The sequence below is a fragment of the Crotalus tigris genome, unplaced genomic scaffold (genome assembly GCF_016545835.1).
Source record: "Crotalus tigris isolate CLP2741 ecotype Arizona unplaced genomic scaffold, ASM1654583v1 scf7180000017601.7605149639:7615979, whole genome shotgun sequence".
In the NCBI taxonomy this organism is placed as follows: Eukaryota; Metazoa; Chordata; class Lepidosauria; order Squamata; family Viperidae; genus Crotalus; species Crotalus tigris.
Genome location: NW_024096505.1, coordinates 1,865,522 through 1,882,422, shown reverse-complemented (window position 1 = coordinate 1,882,422; position 16,901 = coordinate 1,865,522). Strand labels below are relative to the sequence as shown.

The following is a 16,901-nucleotide window of genomic DNA, read 5'->3' as shown; positions in this document are numbered from 1 at the left end:
TTATCTAATAGAAAAGATTTAATTTTTCTAACTCCTTATTTTGTCCTTATCCATTTAAAAGAACTGCAGTTATACCAAACATGTTAATAACTGAGGCATCACCATCAGAAAGTTCTGCTCCATAAGATTTTCAGAGATTAATTAAAACTGATAGTTTTATTTTGTATAGCTGCCCTTCATTAAAATTGAACTTGCACACAATGATTTATATTTGAACATTTGCATTCTTTCCTTAGGTTCATGTGAGGAAATTGAGCTAACATTCTATACCATTTCCCAAATCACTTACCCGAACATTTTAAGACAATTACATTGCCTGAAATACATTCTTCTCTGAAACAGAAAAAAAAGTAAAAAAAAAGCTTTATCTATAAAAATACCATTTGTTCAGTCTATAAATTTAAACCGGCCTTCCTAAATCCATCACTTCCAAACGTGTTAGGACTACAACTCTCAGAATTCCCAGATAGCTTTCATTATGTTGGCTAAAAATTCTAATTACCTTCTTTCTTTCTTTCTTTCTTTCTTTCTTTCTTTCTTTCTTTCTTTCTTTCTTTCTTTCTTTCTTTCTCTCTCTCTGTCTCTCTCTCTTTCTCTCTCTCTCTCTCTCCTGATATTTCTTAATTGCCCATCTCCCTTGGAGATACATTCAAAATACATTTGAAAGGGACTAGATGGTTGATTTAAACAAGAATGATTATTGTATTTTGTCAGCATAGTTTTCACCAAGTATGAGTTCATCACTGGAAGTCTGAATTTCCATAAATATTTCCACATAGATATATGGAAAGAGATACTTAATTTAACATACGAAGACTTTCTTCCCATATTAAAGCCCCTAACAGGGTAAAATGAAATCTCCCAGAAGCAAATTCCTTAGTGTTCTGGTCCCTAGGATGTCCAGATCATGAATCAACTATATACATGATTTTGGACATGAGAGAGTTCATGTTACTTATACAAAGCCTTTACTTGGACACCTGTTACAATTAATTCCAGGAAAAGACTGGCCATTTTAATAAAACTCATTGCTACTTGTTCCCTGCAAAGGCCTAGGAATGATGATTGAAATGAATAACAAATTTTAGTTCTATTCAATAGAAGATGGGAAAGCATCTTAAATCAATTAAAATTTCCTTTAGAATAGGAATCAATGCATATTACCAATTTGCCAGTTGAGAAATGGTGAAGGCACAGTAACACAGGGCATCTTCTCTAACAGCATTATATGATGGTTCATGCATGCAGATAATATAGATTTAGATTCTGCAGTTCCATGGAAGCTCCTGGAGCCCATTTGCATGTCTTTCTGAAGCTAAACATCTGAAACATACCGTAAATTGGTAGCATTCTGTGGTGATGTTAGCTGATCAGCTGATAACCAATGATTTGCAGTAACAAAATATTTCTGGAATTCATTCTCAATGGCAGCCACTGGGAAGCCAGATGAACTTACAAAACTGTAGAAGGTAAGAATTAACCAATATGTTCCAGTACAATTTTCATGCTTAACTCTTATATTTCAGACTTCTTATATTACCTGGTTTTCAAATCTGGGGTAGATTATAATAATACAATACATCTAATTCAAGGTAGCAAATCTACAACCCTCTTCAGAATGCTGGAATTTCATTCTTGTCAGCATTCCCAGCATCTTCTCAATATGTTAGACCACCACCACCATCCCATCATTCCTTTTATATTAGAAAGACAACTTCAGGGTGGGCCCTGTTCTATACAGTTGTAAACATTGCAAACAGAAGACCTACATTTCCAGTGCCTTACTGTTTTTTTTTTTTAAAAATCTGTCAGATTTACCATAATCATCAGCAATACCAAGCCTATCACATTTTGGCAGTTTTCCTAACATTTTAAAGTCTTCTGAAACGGTGTAGTTTAATAGCTTATTGCCATCAATAATTTAAAAAGAAGCACTAAATGCAAAAGCTAATTCAACAAAGGTTTCACTGTTTATTGGAGTCAAAATATTACATTTTGACTTGAACTATACTTTGGGTCATTTTGTTTCCATTGTCACTTGACAAAATTGCTCAGCAATTTTTACCTTGAAAATCCTAAGTATTTACATGAAACATTCCCATAGTTGTCTTTCCAGCCATCGGAACACACAGTCCGCCAGATTCCAAAACTGAACACCTGCAGCACAGCTCTTTTACCGCTCAATCTGACTAGGGGGACACAAAAAAAGTCAGCTGGTGTTTAATAATAATTATTGTAAGGACAGGACAGTTGCAGCAGCCAAGTGCCTCTTGCTTTTCTCTCTTTGCACTATTTGGGTAAGACCTCCAGTAGACTAGTTCAGGAAGTAAACCAGTAATAATATATTCAAAACTTAATGAAATTAACCCTGTAATTGACTTCAATTTTATTCCCCCCCCCTTTTAAAAATTTCTTTAACAATTAATTTGGGATAGAGCTGACATACAGTATGCTCAAATGTAAAATGTCTGTGGGGAGTCAAAAAATTATGGTGGCCTGAACATGCAATGGAAGTGCTTTACAGGCCTCTCTAAGCAGTTTACAGACTCAGCATGTTCCCCCCCCCCCCACTATCTGGGTCCTCATTTTACTGACCTTGGAAGGATGGAAGGCTGAGTCAACTGTGAGTCAGTGAGGATCAAATTGCCAAACTGCAGTCAGCTGGCAGTCAGCACAAGTAGCCTACAGTACTGCATTCCAACCTCTGTGCCACTTCTTATGTAAAATAAGAGGGGAATCCTTTGATTGTACATTTGCATCAACTATCTTGACTTTTTTTAACCTGTCCCTGCAGTCATCCCTGATTCCATATGCTGAAGGTTATGCTGATAATGTTGGATTTTATTGCCCTTGACTCCCCATTATTTAAAAAAAAATGCCTATATTTAAAAGCAGCTTATAATTTTATGGGTCAATTTTCAAATAATAAATTTGAGTTGTTTCAACTCATACATAGTTATGTATGTAATACATATGAACTCAGAGATAAAGGGACATTTTTATAGTATTTCAGGGTAAGTATAATGCTACATTGTACAAATATAATATTGTGCATAACTTTGTTATGTGATTTTTGTAAAAGGTGTTTTTGCAATCAATGCTGCTTCTGGAATAAATGAATCCTCTTAGCATTTGTCACCCCTTTGTGGCAAGCTGGATTAAGAAAACAGGCTCCACAACTAATATTGGAACACTATTTTATTAATAAACAAAAGAAACTTGAAAGTCTAGCAATTTTGTTCCTCCCTCCCTCCCTCTTATATTCAAGAGAATAAAGACAGAGCTGGACTGAGCTCTTTATAATGTTTTCTTCTGTCTTGGACTTAAATCACTTTGCCTTTACATAGTTTCTACAAGGTCATCTCTATAGCTCTTTTCACCATTGTATAAAATGGTAGCTTTTCTGCACATGTTCAGTTAAAATGGTAGCTCCTAATGAGTGACAATAAAGAAATTTATTCACACTGTCAGGGATTTTAAATTCTAAAAATTAAAAACATGATTCCACTGAGAAGGAAAAATTGTATGTATTTCATTATTTTCCCCACAAAAAGGTCCCCTGGGGCTAATATTTTTCTCCCTTTAGTAGTGTGGTATATTATCTACAGCGCAGGACTAGATACAGAAATTGCCAAGGTAACGTTGGATTAGTCATACTTTTTCACTTCAGAACTTAAGCCTTGAGAGGAAGTAGCACATAAAATCCATAATAAAAATGAATGTTACCACATCTGTATTCATCTTCTCCATCTTTGCAATTGAAGACACCATCACACCTTGCTGTTTGATCAATACATTTAAAGGAAGATCTGCACTGAAACCTCCCATTGCAGTTGAAATAAACTGGGGGGGGGGAGGGAAGGATATTTTATTAAATCAACACAACTCCAGATTTGTTCAAAATTTTACACATGAAGAAAAGAGATGCATAAGGAAGAAATGAAAAAGGGAACATTGAAGAATCATCTGTGGTTACAAATATTATTATGCTGTTCATTCAAAATACCATCTACAATGAAACAGCAACATTTTGATATATAATTGGCCCTCCCAAATTGGAACAGGAATTATGTGTGCAACCTTCCTCTCTTTATATATTGGAAAGAAGGAAATGTTATAACTGTTTTGTGATGGAAGTTAAAATTCAGTAGAACCCATTCCTTTCTCTAACTTTCTCCATCCAGATTCTCCTTCCTTCCCATTTGTTTTTTCTCCATTCCCTCATACAGCAACAAAAATCAGCTATACAATGTGAAATGGCTAACACTCATTCACTGTCAATACAAAATGCCTGTCCATTGTTTCCCATATATTTTATAACCGAATCCTTCTATACTGAAAGCTTTGTGTGAACCATAAAGTTTTGTTAATTATTTTTTCCTGGTTTTTCTTAGTTTATGGTGGCTTTTAAAATGAGACACTACTTCCATAATAAAATAGATCTGCTGAGACTGGAGAAAATCCAGTGCCACTTCAACTTTGCTGACACTTAGCTGAATAAAGGTGCTATTATGTATAGTCAATGTGACTGCATGCCCCAGGAAGGATAATCTATGTGTGCTGACTTTTGCTTAGCAATAAAAATGCTTCAAAGTTTGGCAAACTTTCAAATGCTTGACCTTGTGAAAGAAAGCTAGCAGGTATCTGAAACACTCAGGGGGGAAAATGGGAGTATAACAAAATTGAAATAATATAATGGGTCTCAAGAAGGATTGACTGTCTGGAATAACTTGTTTCCCAAGGCTGAGGGCTGCCGTCAGAGTAGCTGAGCTTCAGTTTCCATGATCTCCCAGGAAAACCTGGCCAAAGTCCCAGGTTTCCTGGGAATCATGAGGAGTGAAGTCCAACCTCTCTGGAGGGCACTAAGTTGGGGGAAGACTAAAGACTAAATCTATTAATGACCATCTTACTTTACAAAGCTCATAAGAGTTTTTTTTATTATCATTATTTCAACAGCAATAATTCAAGATGCAACTTTTAGTATCCAATTAATATTATCCTTGGCGGGAGGTTCATGAAAAATGCAAACTCTTTGATGGTTAACTGAGAACCTAATAAATAAATTATTTATACTCACCACTCAAGGCAATGGCAGTTGCTATGATTAAAGTGAGAAATAAGGCAAGGATAAAGGGAAGCAGCCTTAGTGGGATTAAAAAATGGCACCGAGGCACTGCAATCTCTTCTGGGAATCAAACAGAAAAGTGAGAAATAAAAATGTCTAAAAATGCATATAATCATGAGATTCTGTATCAAAATAACATTTTAAAAGACCCCAGAATCTTAATATGAATTTACATACAAAGGAGTGAAACATATTTCTAGAAAGAAAACTAATTTTTGATGATGAAAAGGAGCCTGGTAGCACCTTTTAATAGTACATTTTATTAAAAGGTATGCATGGAGTGGTTAAATTGGTATAGGATTTAAAGTTGGGATGGGACATTATGCAGATTACAAGTTCCTCTTCAATTAACAATCATAATATGTTTAAAAAGCTACTTTATTTCTTAAGGCCTATCAAAATAGCCTTTGGATGTATATAAACTCCACAGCCTCTACTCTATGTATTGGTATGCTTCTTTCTTTCAAAACAGCTACCCTGAGACTTTTAATCTAGTGTTCTGGGAGATTACAATACCTTTGTTTGAATTCTGATACCAAATTTGCATCCATTAGTTCTTTGGCTCAAGATTTGTCTCATATAGAATCAGAATGGTGGTGCTAGTAGATAATGGCATAAATCCAATTAGAGAAAGAACATGTGAAGTTGCCTCTAGTGGTGAAGTTGTTGGAGTTCATGAGGGTGCTGTTGGTGTGTATATGTGGAGAAAGTAGACCCTTAGTTTTGTTGCAAAATATAATGTTGCAGGATTAAAAACATCTTCACAGGCTCCCTCTGAGTTTTGGATACTACAGACTGACATGGGTCTCTTTCTATAGTATTTTTAATGGCATTTCTCATTCTCACATCCCATCAATACTTTATTTCTAAACAAAGTATCTATGATTTAATTTTGAAAAGCTGTGGCAGATTCTACAGTGGGTTGTAGAATCCAGAACATTGTCAGAAACAGGAACATAAAATGATTTCGCATATGATGAGTAATAGTAATAGTAGTAAAGTTGGAAGGGACCTTGGAGGTCATCTAGTCCAACCCCCTGCTCAGGCAGGAAACCCTACACCATTTCGGACATGGCTGTCCAGTCTCTTCTTTAAAACTTCCAGTGTTGGAGCATTTACTGCTTCTGGAGGCAGGCTGTTCCACTGATTAATTGTTCTCACTGTCAGGAAGTTTCTCCTTAGTTCTAGGTTGCTTCTCTCCTTGATTAGTTTCCACCCGTTGCTTCTTGTCCTGCCTTCAGGTGCTTTGGAAAATAGCTTATTCCCTCTTCTTTATGGCAGCCCCTGAGATATTGGAATACTGCTATCATGTCCCCCCTTGTCCTTCTCTTCGTTAAACTAGACATACCCAATTCTAGCAACCGTTCCTTATATGTTTCAGCCTCCAGTCCCCTAATCATCTTTGTTGCTCTTCTCTGTACTCTTTCTAGAGTCTCAACATCTTTTTTACACCATGGTGACCAAAAGTGGATCCAGTATTCCAAGTGTGGCCTTACCAAGGCATTGTAGAATGGTATTAATACTTCACGTGATCTTGATTCTATCCCTCTGTTAATGCAGCCTAGCACTGTGTTGGCCTTTTTGGCAGCTGCAGCACACTGCTGGCTCATATTTAGGTGATTGTCTACTAGGACTCCGAGGTCCCTCTTTTGAATATTCATAAAATGACTCTTGAATTTCAAAATATTCATTTATTAAAAGAAAGCAAGTGAAAAAGAAAAATCACTTAAATAATCTTAAAACAACCAAGTACTTAAGTAGAAAACAAGGGTGGAGAGAGAAACCTACATCATGGTTGTATCCCCAAAACAAATGTTATGCTTGTTTTGTAGAAGGCTCATATAGTATCTGTTTTTATTTTGAAACTTTTGAAAACTATATTGTATTCAGTTTGTAGACAGAACTCAAGACACAGATATTCAAGACAGAGCTGTCAGTAATTCTCAGTATTGTATTATTATTACTATTATTTCCATTCTTTCATTCAGATTCAGGAAGAATAGTTCTGAGTAGTAATGAATGAGTTCATTGATATCATTCTGTTTTTCTTAATTCTCTCAGGTCTTTTCAGTTTTCCTGGTATCTCATCCTTCTTCTAAAACTAGACAAGCTAAAATATGTCAGACATGATTACTGAACAACAACAACAAAAAAAGAAATCAATAAGCAATATAAAAAGAAGCGTACAGGGCTTAAAGAAGATTTGGAGAGGCAACAACCTATGCTATGTTACATCAAAGAATTCTATGCTTCTTACCATTTTCATGTTCACTATGATCTACTTTTGCTTGATGTATACAAAACATCCTTTTGCAGCAGAAACAAATATTAGAATCTGGCAGTTCATCTTCTGCAGCAGAGGCAATTTCAGTGGTATCAAGACTGGAATCTGTTCTTGGGGCCTAGATCAGGAGAGGTACATATGTCTTGGGAGTCCCATAATCAATTGTGGCACAGTAAGTCTATCTTATGTTGCAGGATTATTGGAAGGACGCATATGAAAACTCAGCATAAGCATTAAGTATGCACATATGATAGGCCAAATCTCATCCCTGGAATAGATTAGATCAGATTCCCAATCTGTATAGGCCAGGGAGGACATGACTACAAATGATTACCAGTTGTGTCCATTCAAAACATCCATATGACAGATCCAAAGCACAAGGCTTCAGCCACTCATCATTTTATTTTTTATGAATGCCTCTGGGACCTACGTGGGCCTAGAGATATTGGTGGACATATAGGTTATACTTGATGTTGGTATTTATGCTGCAGCATGCCAATTTTCCATTTACTTTTTAATCAAACAAATCTAAGAAAAATAGCATAGGTAGGATAGGGAGCCTAGTGATGTCAAGCGAGAATCCAGGAAATAAGTCCTCAACCAATGCTATTTTTTTTAGTGGCGCTCTTTAACAAACTCAGAATCTATTACTTTTACCAAAGAATAAATAGCGAATCAGTTTGGTGTAGTGATTAAGGTAACAAGCTGGAAACTTGGAGATGTGAGTTGTAGTTCTTCCTTAGACACAAAGCCAGCTGGGTGATCTTGAGCCAATCATTTTCTCTCAGCCCTAGGAAGAGTAAATGGCAAATCACTGCTGAAATCTTGTGAAGAAAACTGCAGGATTCATCCAGGAAGTTACCAGGAGTTAATGTTGACTTGAAGCCCTCTCCCATCAAAAATGATATTCATATTAATTAGGAAGTAAAGCCTTCTTTCAGTAATTGGATTTTAACCTGGATCAAAAGAATTCTCACTTTTCTATTTGCAATAGACAAGGTGGACACCACGGCTACTTATTTGCTTATTTATTTAACTTATTAGTTAAATGTTATTTTTTCTTGCTGTCACAATTGTTGCACCCTTAGTGGTAGTGTATACCAAGGAAAAGCATCCACCCAAAACAAACGAACAAAAAACTCTGTACCCAACAATAAAATCATCAGCCCAAAAAGCAGAACAGAATATAATGTTTTTCTACTGCAGTGTCTAATTAATTAAAACATAAAAAGAATAATTCTGCTCAGCTTGCTTCCAGAAGGCTAACAGTGTTATTTCCTAAAGCATAAGTGGGGACCAGGACAGAAAAACATCTGTTTCTCACATCTGTCCCCTTAATTTTATAGACCTGGGGTAATTACAAGTAATCATATCCTGTGGTGATTGAATCAGAGAAGACTGAAATAGACAGTGTTGGAAATACTATGGTACCAGATCTCAAGTTAGCTCTATAAGATAGACAAGGCTAAGAAAGAAGATAAAAAATACTGTTATTGTAAAATGAAAAGTAATACAATCTTGCAAGTCTGAATGTGCTTTCCCCTTTCCTCATGCTATTTTCATGTGAACTAGAGAAGGGTCTGTCAAAGATACTCTCTACATCCTCTATACCATACAGTATAAGACTTTATAATTCAAAACAAACACTTCCTACCTCACCTGGAAGCCTATTGGTAGCCCATAGTAGATGTGTAATAAATTCATGTTTTGAATATGAACCACAGAATTTTATACGTGTTGCAGTTTTTAAGTACTGTTTAAAGTCAGCCCCATTTAGAACTTACTTCAATCGTCCAACTGAGTGGAAGGAACAGCATGTGTTAATCTTGTGAGAGGCTTTCGTTCCAAATAAGATTGAAGTTTTGTAGATTAAGGATCACATACATGAGCATGGTTGTACTTTAACCAGGCACCTTGTCCACTGAAGGTCTTTACAAGTCAGTTATTTATTTGTTCAAATCATGTTTATATTGCTTCCCATGATGGAGCAAAACACCATATAGTGTAGTCTCAAACCTTGGGTCCTATTGTAATGCCTTAAAACATTTATTGTGAGAATGCTTTATTAGAATGTAAAAGATGCATGAATTATTAGATAGCTGATATATAGTAAAAGCTTATATTATCCCATATAACCTGCATCACCAGCCTAAAGCTTGAAACTGCAGATTAGAAATGGTTGTAGGCATGCCAGGGGCTTGCATGAACAATGCTGGTTTTCTTTGAATGAAGTGCAAACGTTATTTTATTTTAGAACTCTTTTAATTTAGAACTCAAATTTTCATCATTCATGGCCTATGACTAGAGGATTTATAACTTGAAAGGATGGGAGTATTCCTTAAGCCTGTCTTTAATAAACTGCAATTGTTCATTTGACTTCCTAATGACTAAAATAATTATGTGCAAGTATTTAAAATATGACCTATTTAAAGACATACCATTTTTTTAAAGTGCTTTTTAAACTAAAAATATTTCAGTTTGATATTGTCTATAGAAACTATAATAGAAATAATGGAAATGTCTTTGCTGTTGCAAAGGTACCTCTGAAATGGAAAGACCAAGATTTATTATTCCTTTTCCCCTGTAACTTCTCTTCCTCCTGAAGGTTACTGCCTTCAAATCTGGTCCATGCTTTTGGACCGGATTTGGAGGAAGTAAGAATGAGGGTGATGGAATAATTGTTGAAAATTAGCACCATTACTTTGATGAATGCCTTCTGTGGCAGACAGAATTAACTGTATGTCTCCCTATAGGTTTATTTTCTCTGGAACATAATAATGAAGGAAAAAGATATTCTGTTCATAGCACAATTATACAGGTAGTCCTCAACTTACAACAGTGTATTTTGTGACTCTTTGAAGTTGCAGTGGCACTGGAAAAAGTGATTTATGACCGTTTTTCACACTTAAGACCACTGCAGCATCCTCAGGGTCACATGATCAAAATTCAGATGCTTGGCAACTGACTCATATTTATGATGGTTGCAGTGTCCCAGGGTCATGTGATCACCTTTTGAGAGCTTCTGATAAACAAAGTCAATGGGGAAACCAGATTTGTTACTAAATTAACAACTGCAGTGATTCACTTAGCAGCTGTGGCATGGCAGGTTGTAAAATGGGGCAAAATTCACTTAACAAATGTCTCGCTTAGCAACATAAATTTTGGGCTCAATTGAGGTTGTAAATCAAGGACTACCTGTAATTCTGCAAAAAAAAGAATGTTAAATAAAACAAGTGCCTAGCACTAACATATTTCCATTACTCGGAACTAGTTTCATGTACATGAAATTTTCTTGGGGAGATTTCTTCTATTGTAGATGTATCCACCTCTGCACATGAGGGTGCCATGTAACACACATGACAATTAGTGTTGTGCTGGAGGTGAATCTGCTCCTAAATAACTTCATACTCTACCCACAATCCTCACTGAATTGAAAGCGACTTGACCCAGTGCTAGAATCAATTCAATTTGTGCTTGAAGAAATCCAGTGGAGAGCTGAATACACAGCTGGATTAACAAGTGATTATTTTCCTGCAACAGTCTGGTACTGTTGAAATGAATGAATGTGCTCTTATACCCCTCTCATTCAGTGCATTTGGAATTCAAAAAGTTGTCTACAATCAGAAATAACAAAGTACACAATCTATTGTATGTTAGAATGCTACTTTCTACACCATCATGTGAGTTCAAAAAGACTTGTCCTTATCTGGCTCCCGTCTACTTCTCTCTAGGGGGGCTTTGTTGTGAGAACCAGCAATAATCAAAGAAACAAGTTTCCAAAATGTGGCACGTAATAGAAAACAGAAGAAAAACATTTAACCCTCTTTCTTCTTTCCTGGGTTTCACTTACCTGTTCCACTGAACTCATCCTGAAAAGCCTGAATGTTCCCTCTTTTCATTCTAAAAGTTATCTAGTCAAAAACCCCAAGGTATTCTCTCCAAATTTGTTCACCTACTCCTCGGGAATTAGTAGTGGACTCATTGCAGCAGATAATCATTTGACTGCTATTAATGTAACTCAGCCAGACCAAAGATATCAAGTGGCCTAGCATGGCTTTGTTCCAAAGGCCAGGAAGATAAAAAGACATCAATCCTATTAATTAATTATAATCAAGGGAAGGAAACATTTGAGATAGATGCAAATATGTTCAATAATCTTGGAAAGTGCAGCTTTTACTTTTCAGGCAAAACAGTTGAAACTGATGATTTGGTTGGTCAGATTGTCTCTAGTAAAAATTCTGCTGAGAGGATAGTTAATAACACCTAATACATTATTTGTTGGTGACTTCTCAAACTGCAGAGCTTCTCAAACGGCAGAGTGGAGATGTGGTTTCAGAGATATGAAAAGGTAGCAGTGGTCAGTAAAAAAACAACAACAACTGCCTATCATAAACTTATAACCATATTCAGGATCTTTCAAGATCTTTTGCAATACATGTAAATCCTGAGTCTGGGCAGGAAATTAAAGAATTATGAAGTGTGCATGAAAAGCTTCACACCAATTAAAATATTTACATAAAAGAACAATGGGAGTACTGCTAGAGACTCTGTATGTTTTTCTGTCTCATATTACACACAAACCCCCTCCCCACCTTTGACACAATGAAGGACATTTATTATTTACCTTAGTAGGTGCCAGCAGAATGTGCAATGACTAGACTAGGTAATAAGGAGCACCAAAGTTTCTGTTTGTACTACATCAACAAAAGTTGCAGAACCAAACTGGTCAAACTTTTCTATTTTATAGGATGATTATTATATTACCCCACAAGTATGAAAGACATTAATAAAGAGATTCTGACAACCAAAGATGTAGTTTGTTTATTTATGTCTGTCTGTCTGTCTGTCTAATTAAAACATTTATATAGTCACCATCTTTCAACCTACTCTGGGTAGCTCCCAATCAAAGATCAAAATACAAAATCACACTAAAACTATAAAGCTAAACACATTAAATCATTAAAAATAACAAAAATCTGGCATCAAATCAAACTTTTAATGTGCAGTCATCCAATCTTATCCCACCACTTTGGGGAAAAGTCAGGACCTCAACATTTTACAGAGAGTTAGGAGGCTGGAGGCCTACTGACTTTCAGGAGGCAGAGTGTTCCATAGAACAGGGGCTGCCATGGAAGAGGTCCACTCCATACTGCCCATCAAAAGACAACATTTGGGGGAAGGGACCAGGAGTGTGCCCACCCTATCTGATCTGGTAAAATGATAAGTATCCTTAGGAAAAGGCAATCCTGCAGATAGCCTGACCCTTACCATATAGGGATTTAAAGGTGATGAGCAGCACCTTGAACTGCACCAAAAATAAAAAAAAAATACCCCTGGAAGCCAGAGCACCTCATACAACAGAGCTGTTACATGGGCAAACCTAGGGGGCCCCCATTACTGTGCGCATTGCAGTTGAAATGTCTGGGTAATCTTCAAGAGTAGCTTATGTAGATAAGGTGACCAACTTTTTTACAATGAAAAGGAGAACACAAATAAATTGAAGAAAAAGATATCGTAAATAAAAGAAACATTTTATTCATTGCAACAATAATACAGAATACACTATAATATGATAAATGCATAATAAAAACATTTGTAACAATAACATTTTATATTGTAATTATGCTTACATGCCGTGCCTCCGCCCACAGCTGCCCCGCCAACACTGCTGCCCTGCTGTGTAGAGCGGGCTCCGTGGCTCCCAAAGCACCAGCTGTGCCGGCTCCGGCCCTGGGGGACAGCCCGCTGTCAACACACCCCGCCTGCAGCTGCCCCACCAGCACCACCGCCCACCCTGCGCAGCCCCATGTAGAGCAGGCCCCACGGCTCCCACAGCAGAGGGGGCAGCCGGCCACCACTGCCCCCCACACCCCCGCTCGCACCAGCCCCGCTGCCCCTGCCTCTTGCGCCCGCAGCCATTATTGCCCTAGCAGGACCGAAGATCAAGAGAAAGTTACCGTGGCATCGCCACTCCAATCTCCTCCAGGTATCTTCGGGACTAACTAGCATATGGTGTAGTTGGGTAGCAGGGAGGGGTGCAAAGTTCCTGCCAATTCGCCTTCGCTGCAGACAACTTACATGTGCAAGGTTTGCTGGCCGAGGAGTAGCACAGCTCATGCAAAGTTGAAAAAAAAGCCATCAAAAAAAGGTGCCGGAACACCGTTCTGAGCATTCTATGAGAAAAAAAAAGCCCTACAGATTAGTCTTCAAATATCGAAAAGGAGGACATGTAGGAGGACACGTTTCGAGGGAGGACAGAACTCACAAAAGGAGGACTGTCCTCCCTAAAGGAGGATGGTTGGTCACCTTAATGTAGAGCACATTGCAGTAATCCAAACAGGAAGTGACCAAGGAATGAGTGACTATGAGTAAGGCCTCCTGGTCCAGGAAAGAGCACAACTGAATTCTCATATACTAATTAGAACTTATGGCCCATAAAACATCAGCAGGGATGAAATAGAGTTTTCTCTGAAATTCGTAAGTGGAATTTTGAACCAGTATTTTCAGAAGAACCTTTGCTCAGCAATAGAATGCAAGTAGGAGGTCCTGTTTCCTTTTTTAAATCCTGGAAAGCAGTTTGTCATATCAGGGAATGTTAAACTTTTCCAACCTGGGTTTATCCATATGTCTTGGCCAACAACTTCCATTAGCGGCAGCCAGCAAAAATAGTGGTTGGAGATTATGGAGAATCTACTGTACCGCAGAATATCTGGATATTCTACATGCAGATTCTGATCTACCATAAATCAACTTCCTGAGTTTAATTACAAATGGTGATTGAACATAGAATAGACAGTGTGAAAGAGTAGGGAGAAAAAAAAATCAATCCAAATAAGATTATGACTCAAGGAACACAACACTTATCTACTTTGGAAAGAGGACATAATGTTTTGAATGAAGTTATATTTTTCCTGAATGGTTCTTGACTTAATTCTTCTTTTATTAAGAAGCTTTGTCATTAGCTTTGATGAGTACACCAATTGTCCATTTTCCAAGAATAAGATAGGTATTTTTTATTTTTATTTTTTATTTTAATATAAGATGGGTCTTTATTTTTTAAAAAAGACAGTATAATTATAAAAAAATCAAAATAAACTGTCCATCTCTCATTATATTGCTTAATAAAAACAGACAATATATAATTCCTGCTGGTTTAAACTTGCTTTTGAATAAATGAATAAGGCTCCACAATGCTTTGGATTTGATTCCAAACAGGCACTTCAGAACATACAAGGATAAGAGTGTAATATCTATCAGCAGCTCTTTAAAGCAACCATGCCTTTTCTAAGGATAATCTGGCTGTGCTCTGCAAGAGCCACATGGCTCCAGGAAAAGGGGCAGGTATTTTAAATGCTTGCAGACAGACAATGTGCTGCATTTGTGTTCCTGAATATCTTTGGGGAATTGAATCTGGATTATCATACAGTTCAATAAATAAAATTACAAATCAGGAAACACTGACATGTAGTAATATGGAATGTAACTAATTCACTGGTAATACCAGTAGGGTGCAGAGACCAAATGCACTACCAACCACATCCTGTAATTTTGTCTTAGGCACAAGAGAGTGACTTTGGGCCAGTCATTCTCTCTCGGCCCTAGGAAGGAGGCAATGGCAAGCCATTCCAAAATCTTGCCAAGGAATGTGCAGATACTAATCCAGGCTGTCTCCAGGACCCAAGAGTAACTCAATATAAGTCATACTGAATCTGCTGCTATATATATATATAGCCATGCATATAAAAATTCTGTTTTCCTTCCCCCACACCCTTTGTAGTCTGTCTACTGTACTAATTGTAAGAACCACAGCATTCTGTAAAAACAGGATATCAGCGTGTCAAAAAGACTGAAGGAGGTTTTGAGGGTTTGATTTTATCTTAGCAGACTCTGCCCCTCTATTCTTTCTCTATACATACATTCACAGAAGGAAAGGAAGAGATGGCGGCAGCTGAAACACAACTCTATTCAAAGGTCTTAAACAAGAGAAAAAACAGAAGTACCAATTCCTTAATGGAGCCTCTCTTGGCTACTGGTTTCTCTGTACATACAGCGTAAGTACAGTTATCGTCACAGTGCCACAGAAATCCACCCTTTTATGCTTAGAGGAGCTCATGAAAAGAGCTTATAAGAAGAACATTTCACCCCCACCCTGATTGTGTATGGGTGCCTGGTTTACCCAATTCCTGCTAATTTAAATGTTTTAATGTTTCTTAATGTTTTAGTGTTTATATATTTTTGTTTTTATGGTGTTGTAAACCACCCAGAGTTACTCAGTCGTGATATGGGCAGTATATTCTTGTTTTAACCATTTGGTCATGTCCAACTCTTGGTGATTTTGTATGCAAGTGCTCTCCATGCTACCCTGTCAAGCACAGCTTCTTTCAGTTGTTGGATGTTCATCTTTAAATCAGCTTTGATGGTATTAAGCCAGCAAGTTCTTTGCTTGCCCCTTCTTCTTGATCCATTAATTATTCCTTAGCATCACTGATTTATCCAATGAACCTGCACATGTGATGTGGAACATCATAATAAATCAGATGTAGTCTGGTGATTTTTGGCTTCTAGTGATGTGTCCGTTTTTATATGATTCAACACCTCTCTGTTGGTTGCTCTGGCTCTCCGTGAATTTATGCCAGCATTACAGTTTAAAGTTGATATATAAATGTAATAAATTTGGCAGTATTGTAAAATTCAATCACAGTATAATCATCTAAAGTAAATCTGGACCAAAGCAAAGCAAATAAAATATTAACACTGGAGATTGTTTGGGTTTTGTTGAAGTTAAATTCTTAAAGGAGACAAGAATACTTAAAACTCTGCGGTAGTAAGCAAATGTATTGTTGACTGTGTCATTCTGTGAGGACTCTTAAGAACTGCAAGTAAAGACTAGTCAACCTCTTGTTTGGGAAGCTCTGAATTTCCCACAGCCACGGGCAACTAAGTTAAATGGCCTACTGTACAATATCTTTCTGATTTTAGAATTCTAGAGGTGCTTTCACCAATTTCCTTTTGTTCTTTGATAGCCAATTTCTATCATTTAAATCCAAAAGTGCTAGCTTTTACATTGCTAAATAGTATACTAAACATTTCAAAGAATGCAATATATGAATATTTTTTATTGGCTGCTTTCAAATGAGTTTACTCTGATGAATTACTTCTTACAATGTAGATAACATTTGAGGAATAATTTCAATACCAGCCTTCTTTTAAAGGTTTAGGAGCAGGCTTGGGAGAAAACATTTACATTTCTCATTCACTTAAAAAAAATGCAAGGGCCTCATGGACTCATATCTTTTCTAAGCGGGGCCACAAAAACATTTCCTGATTATTTTCCTTGGCAGGCAGATATTATTTTAGTTAGTGTTTAAATTAGTTTAGTTAGCTTGTAGTTAACTATAACTTAATTAGCTTGAAATATTTGTTTGTCCATTGGCTATGTCAATTGTTTCTTTAAAAATCAATATGTGTTTAATTGTTGGGTTTCTATTGTTA

General features: G+C 36.8%; 2 protein-coding genes across 16 annotated transcripts in view; one reads left to right on the top strand and one right to left on the bottom strand.

The window, feature by feature from the left end:
• TMPRSS3 (transmembrane serine protease 3) overlaps positions 1 to 9,379 on the bottom strand; it is a 29,750-nt gene extending 20,371 nt beyond the window's left edge. For 2 of the 7 annotated variants that reach the window (XR_005559831.1, XM_039369000.1), the window contains exons 1-7: positions 9,069 to 9,155; positions 7,383 to 7,527; positions 5,078 to 5,185; positions 3,727 to 3,843; positions 2,066 to 2,189; positions 1,335 to 1,460; positions 290 to 333 (exon numbers count right to left, since the gene is read on the bottom strand). Coding sequence is in view for 6 of the 7 variants with exons in the window: in XM_039369000.1 (XP_039224934.1) it covers positions 290 to 333; positions 1,335 to 1,460; positions 2,066 to 2,189; positions 3,727 to 3,843; positions 5,078 to 5,185; positions 7,383 to 7,527; positions 9,069 to 9,113 (709 nt within the window). In the remaining variant the exon portion in view is untranslated. The other 5 variants (XM_039369046.1, XM_039369037.1, XM_039369021.1 and 2 more) reach the window with 5 other exon arrangements.
• Positions 9,380 to 15,326: 5,947 nt separating this feature from the next.
• Positions 15,327 to 16,901, top strand: part of UBASH3A (ubiquitin associated and SH3 domain containing A) — a 30,339-nt gene continuing 28,764 nt past the window's right edge. For all 9 annotated transcript variants that reach the window (XR_005559825.1, XR_005559823.1, XR_005559828.1 and 6 more), the window contains exon 1: positions 15,327 to 15,460. Coding sequence is in view for 4 of the 9 variants with exons in the window: in XM_039368962.1 (XP_039224896.1) it covers positions 15,348 to 15,460 (113 nt within the window). In the remaining 5 variants the exon portion in view is untranslated. The remainder of the gene's footprint in view (positions 15,461 to 16,901) is intronic.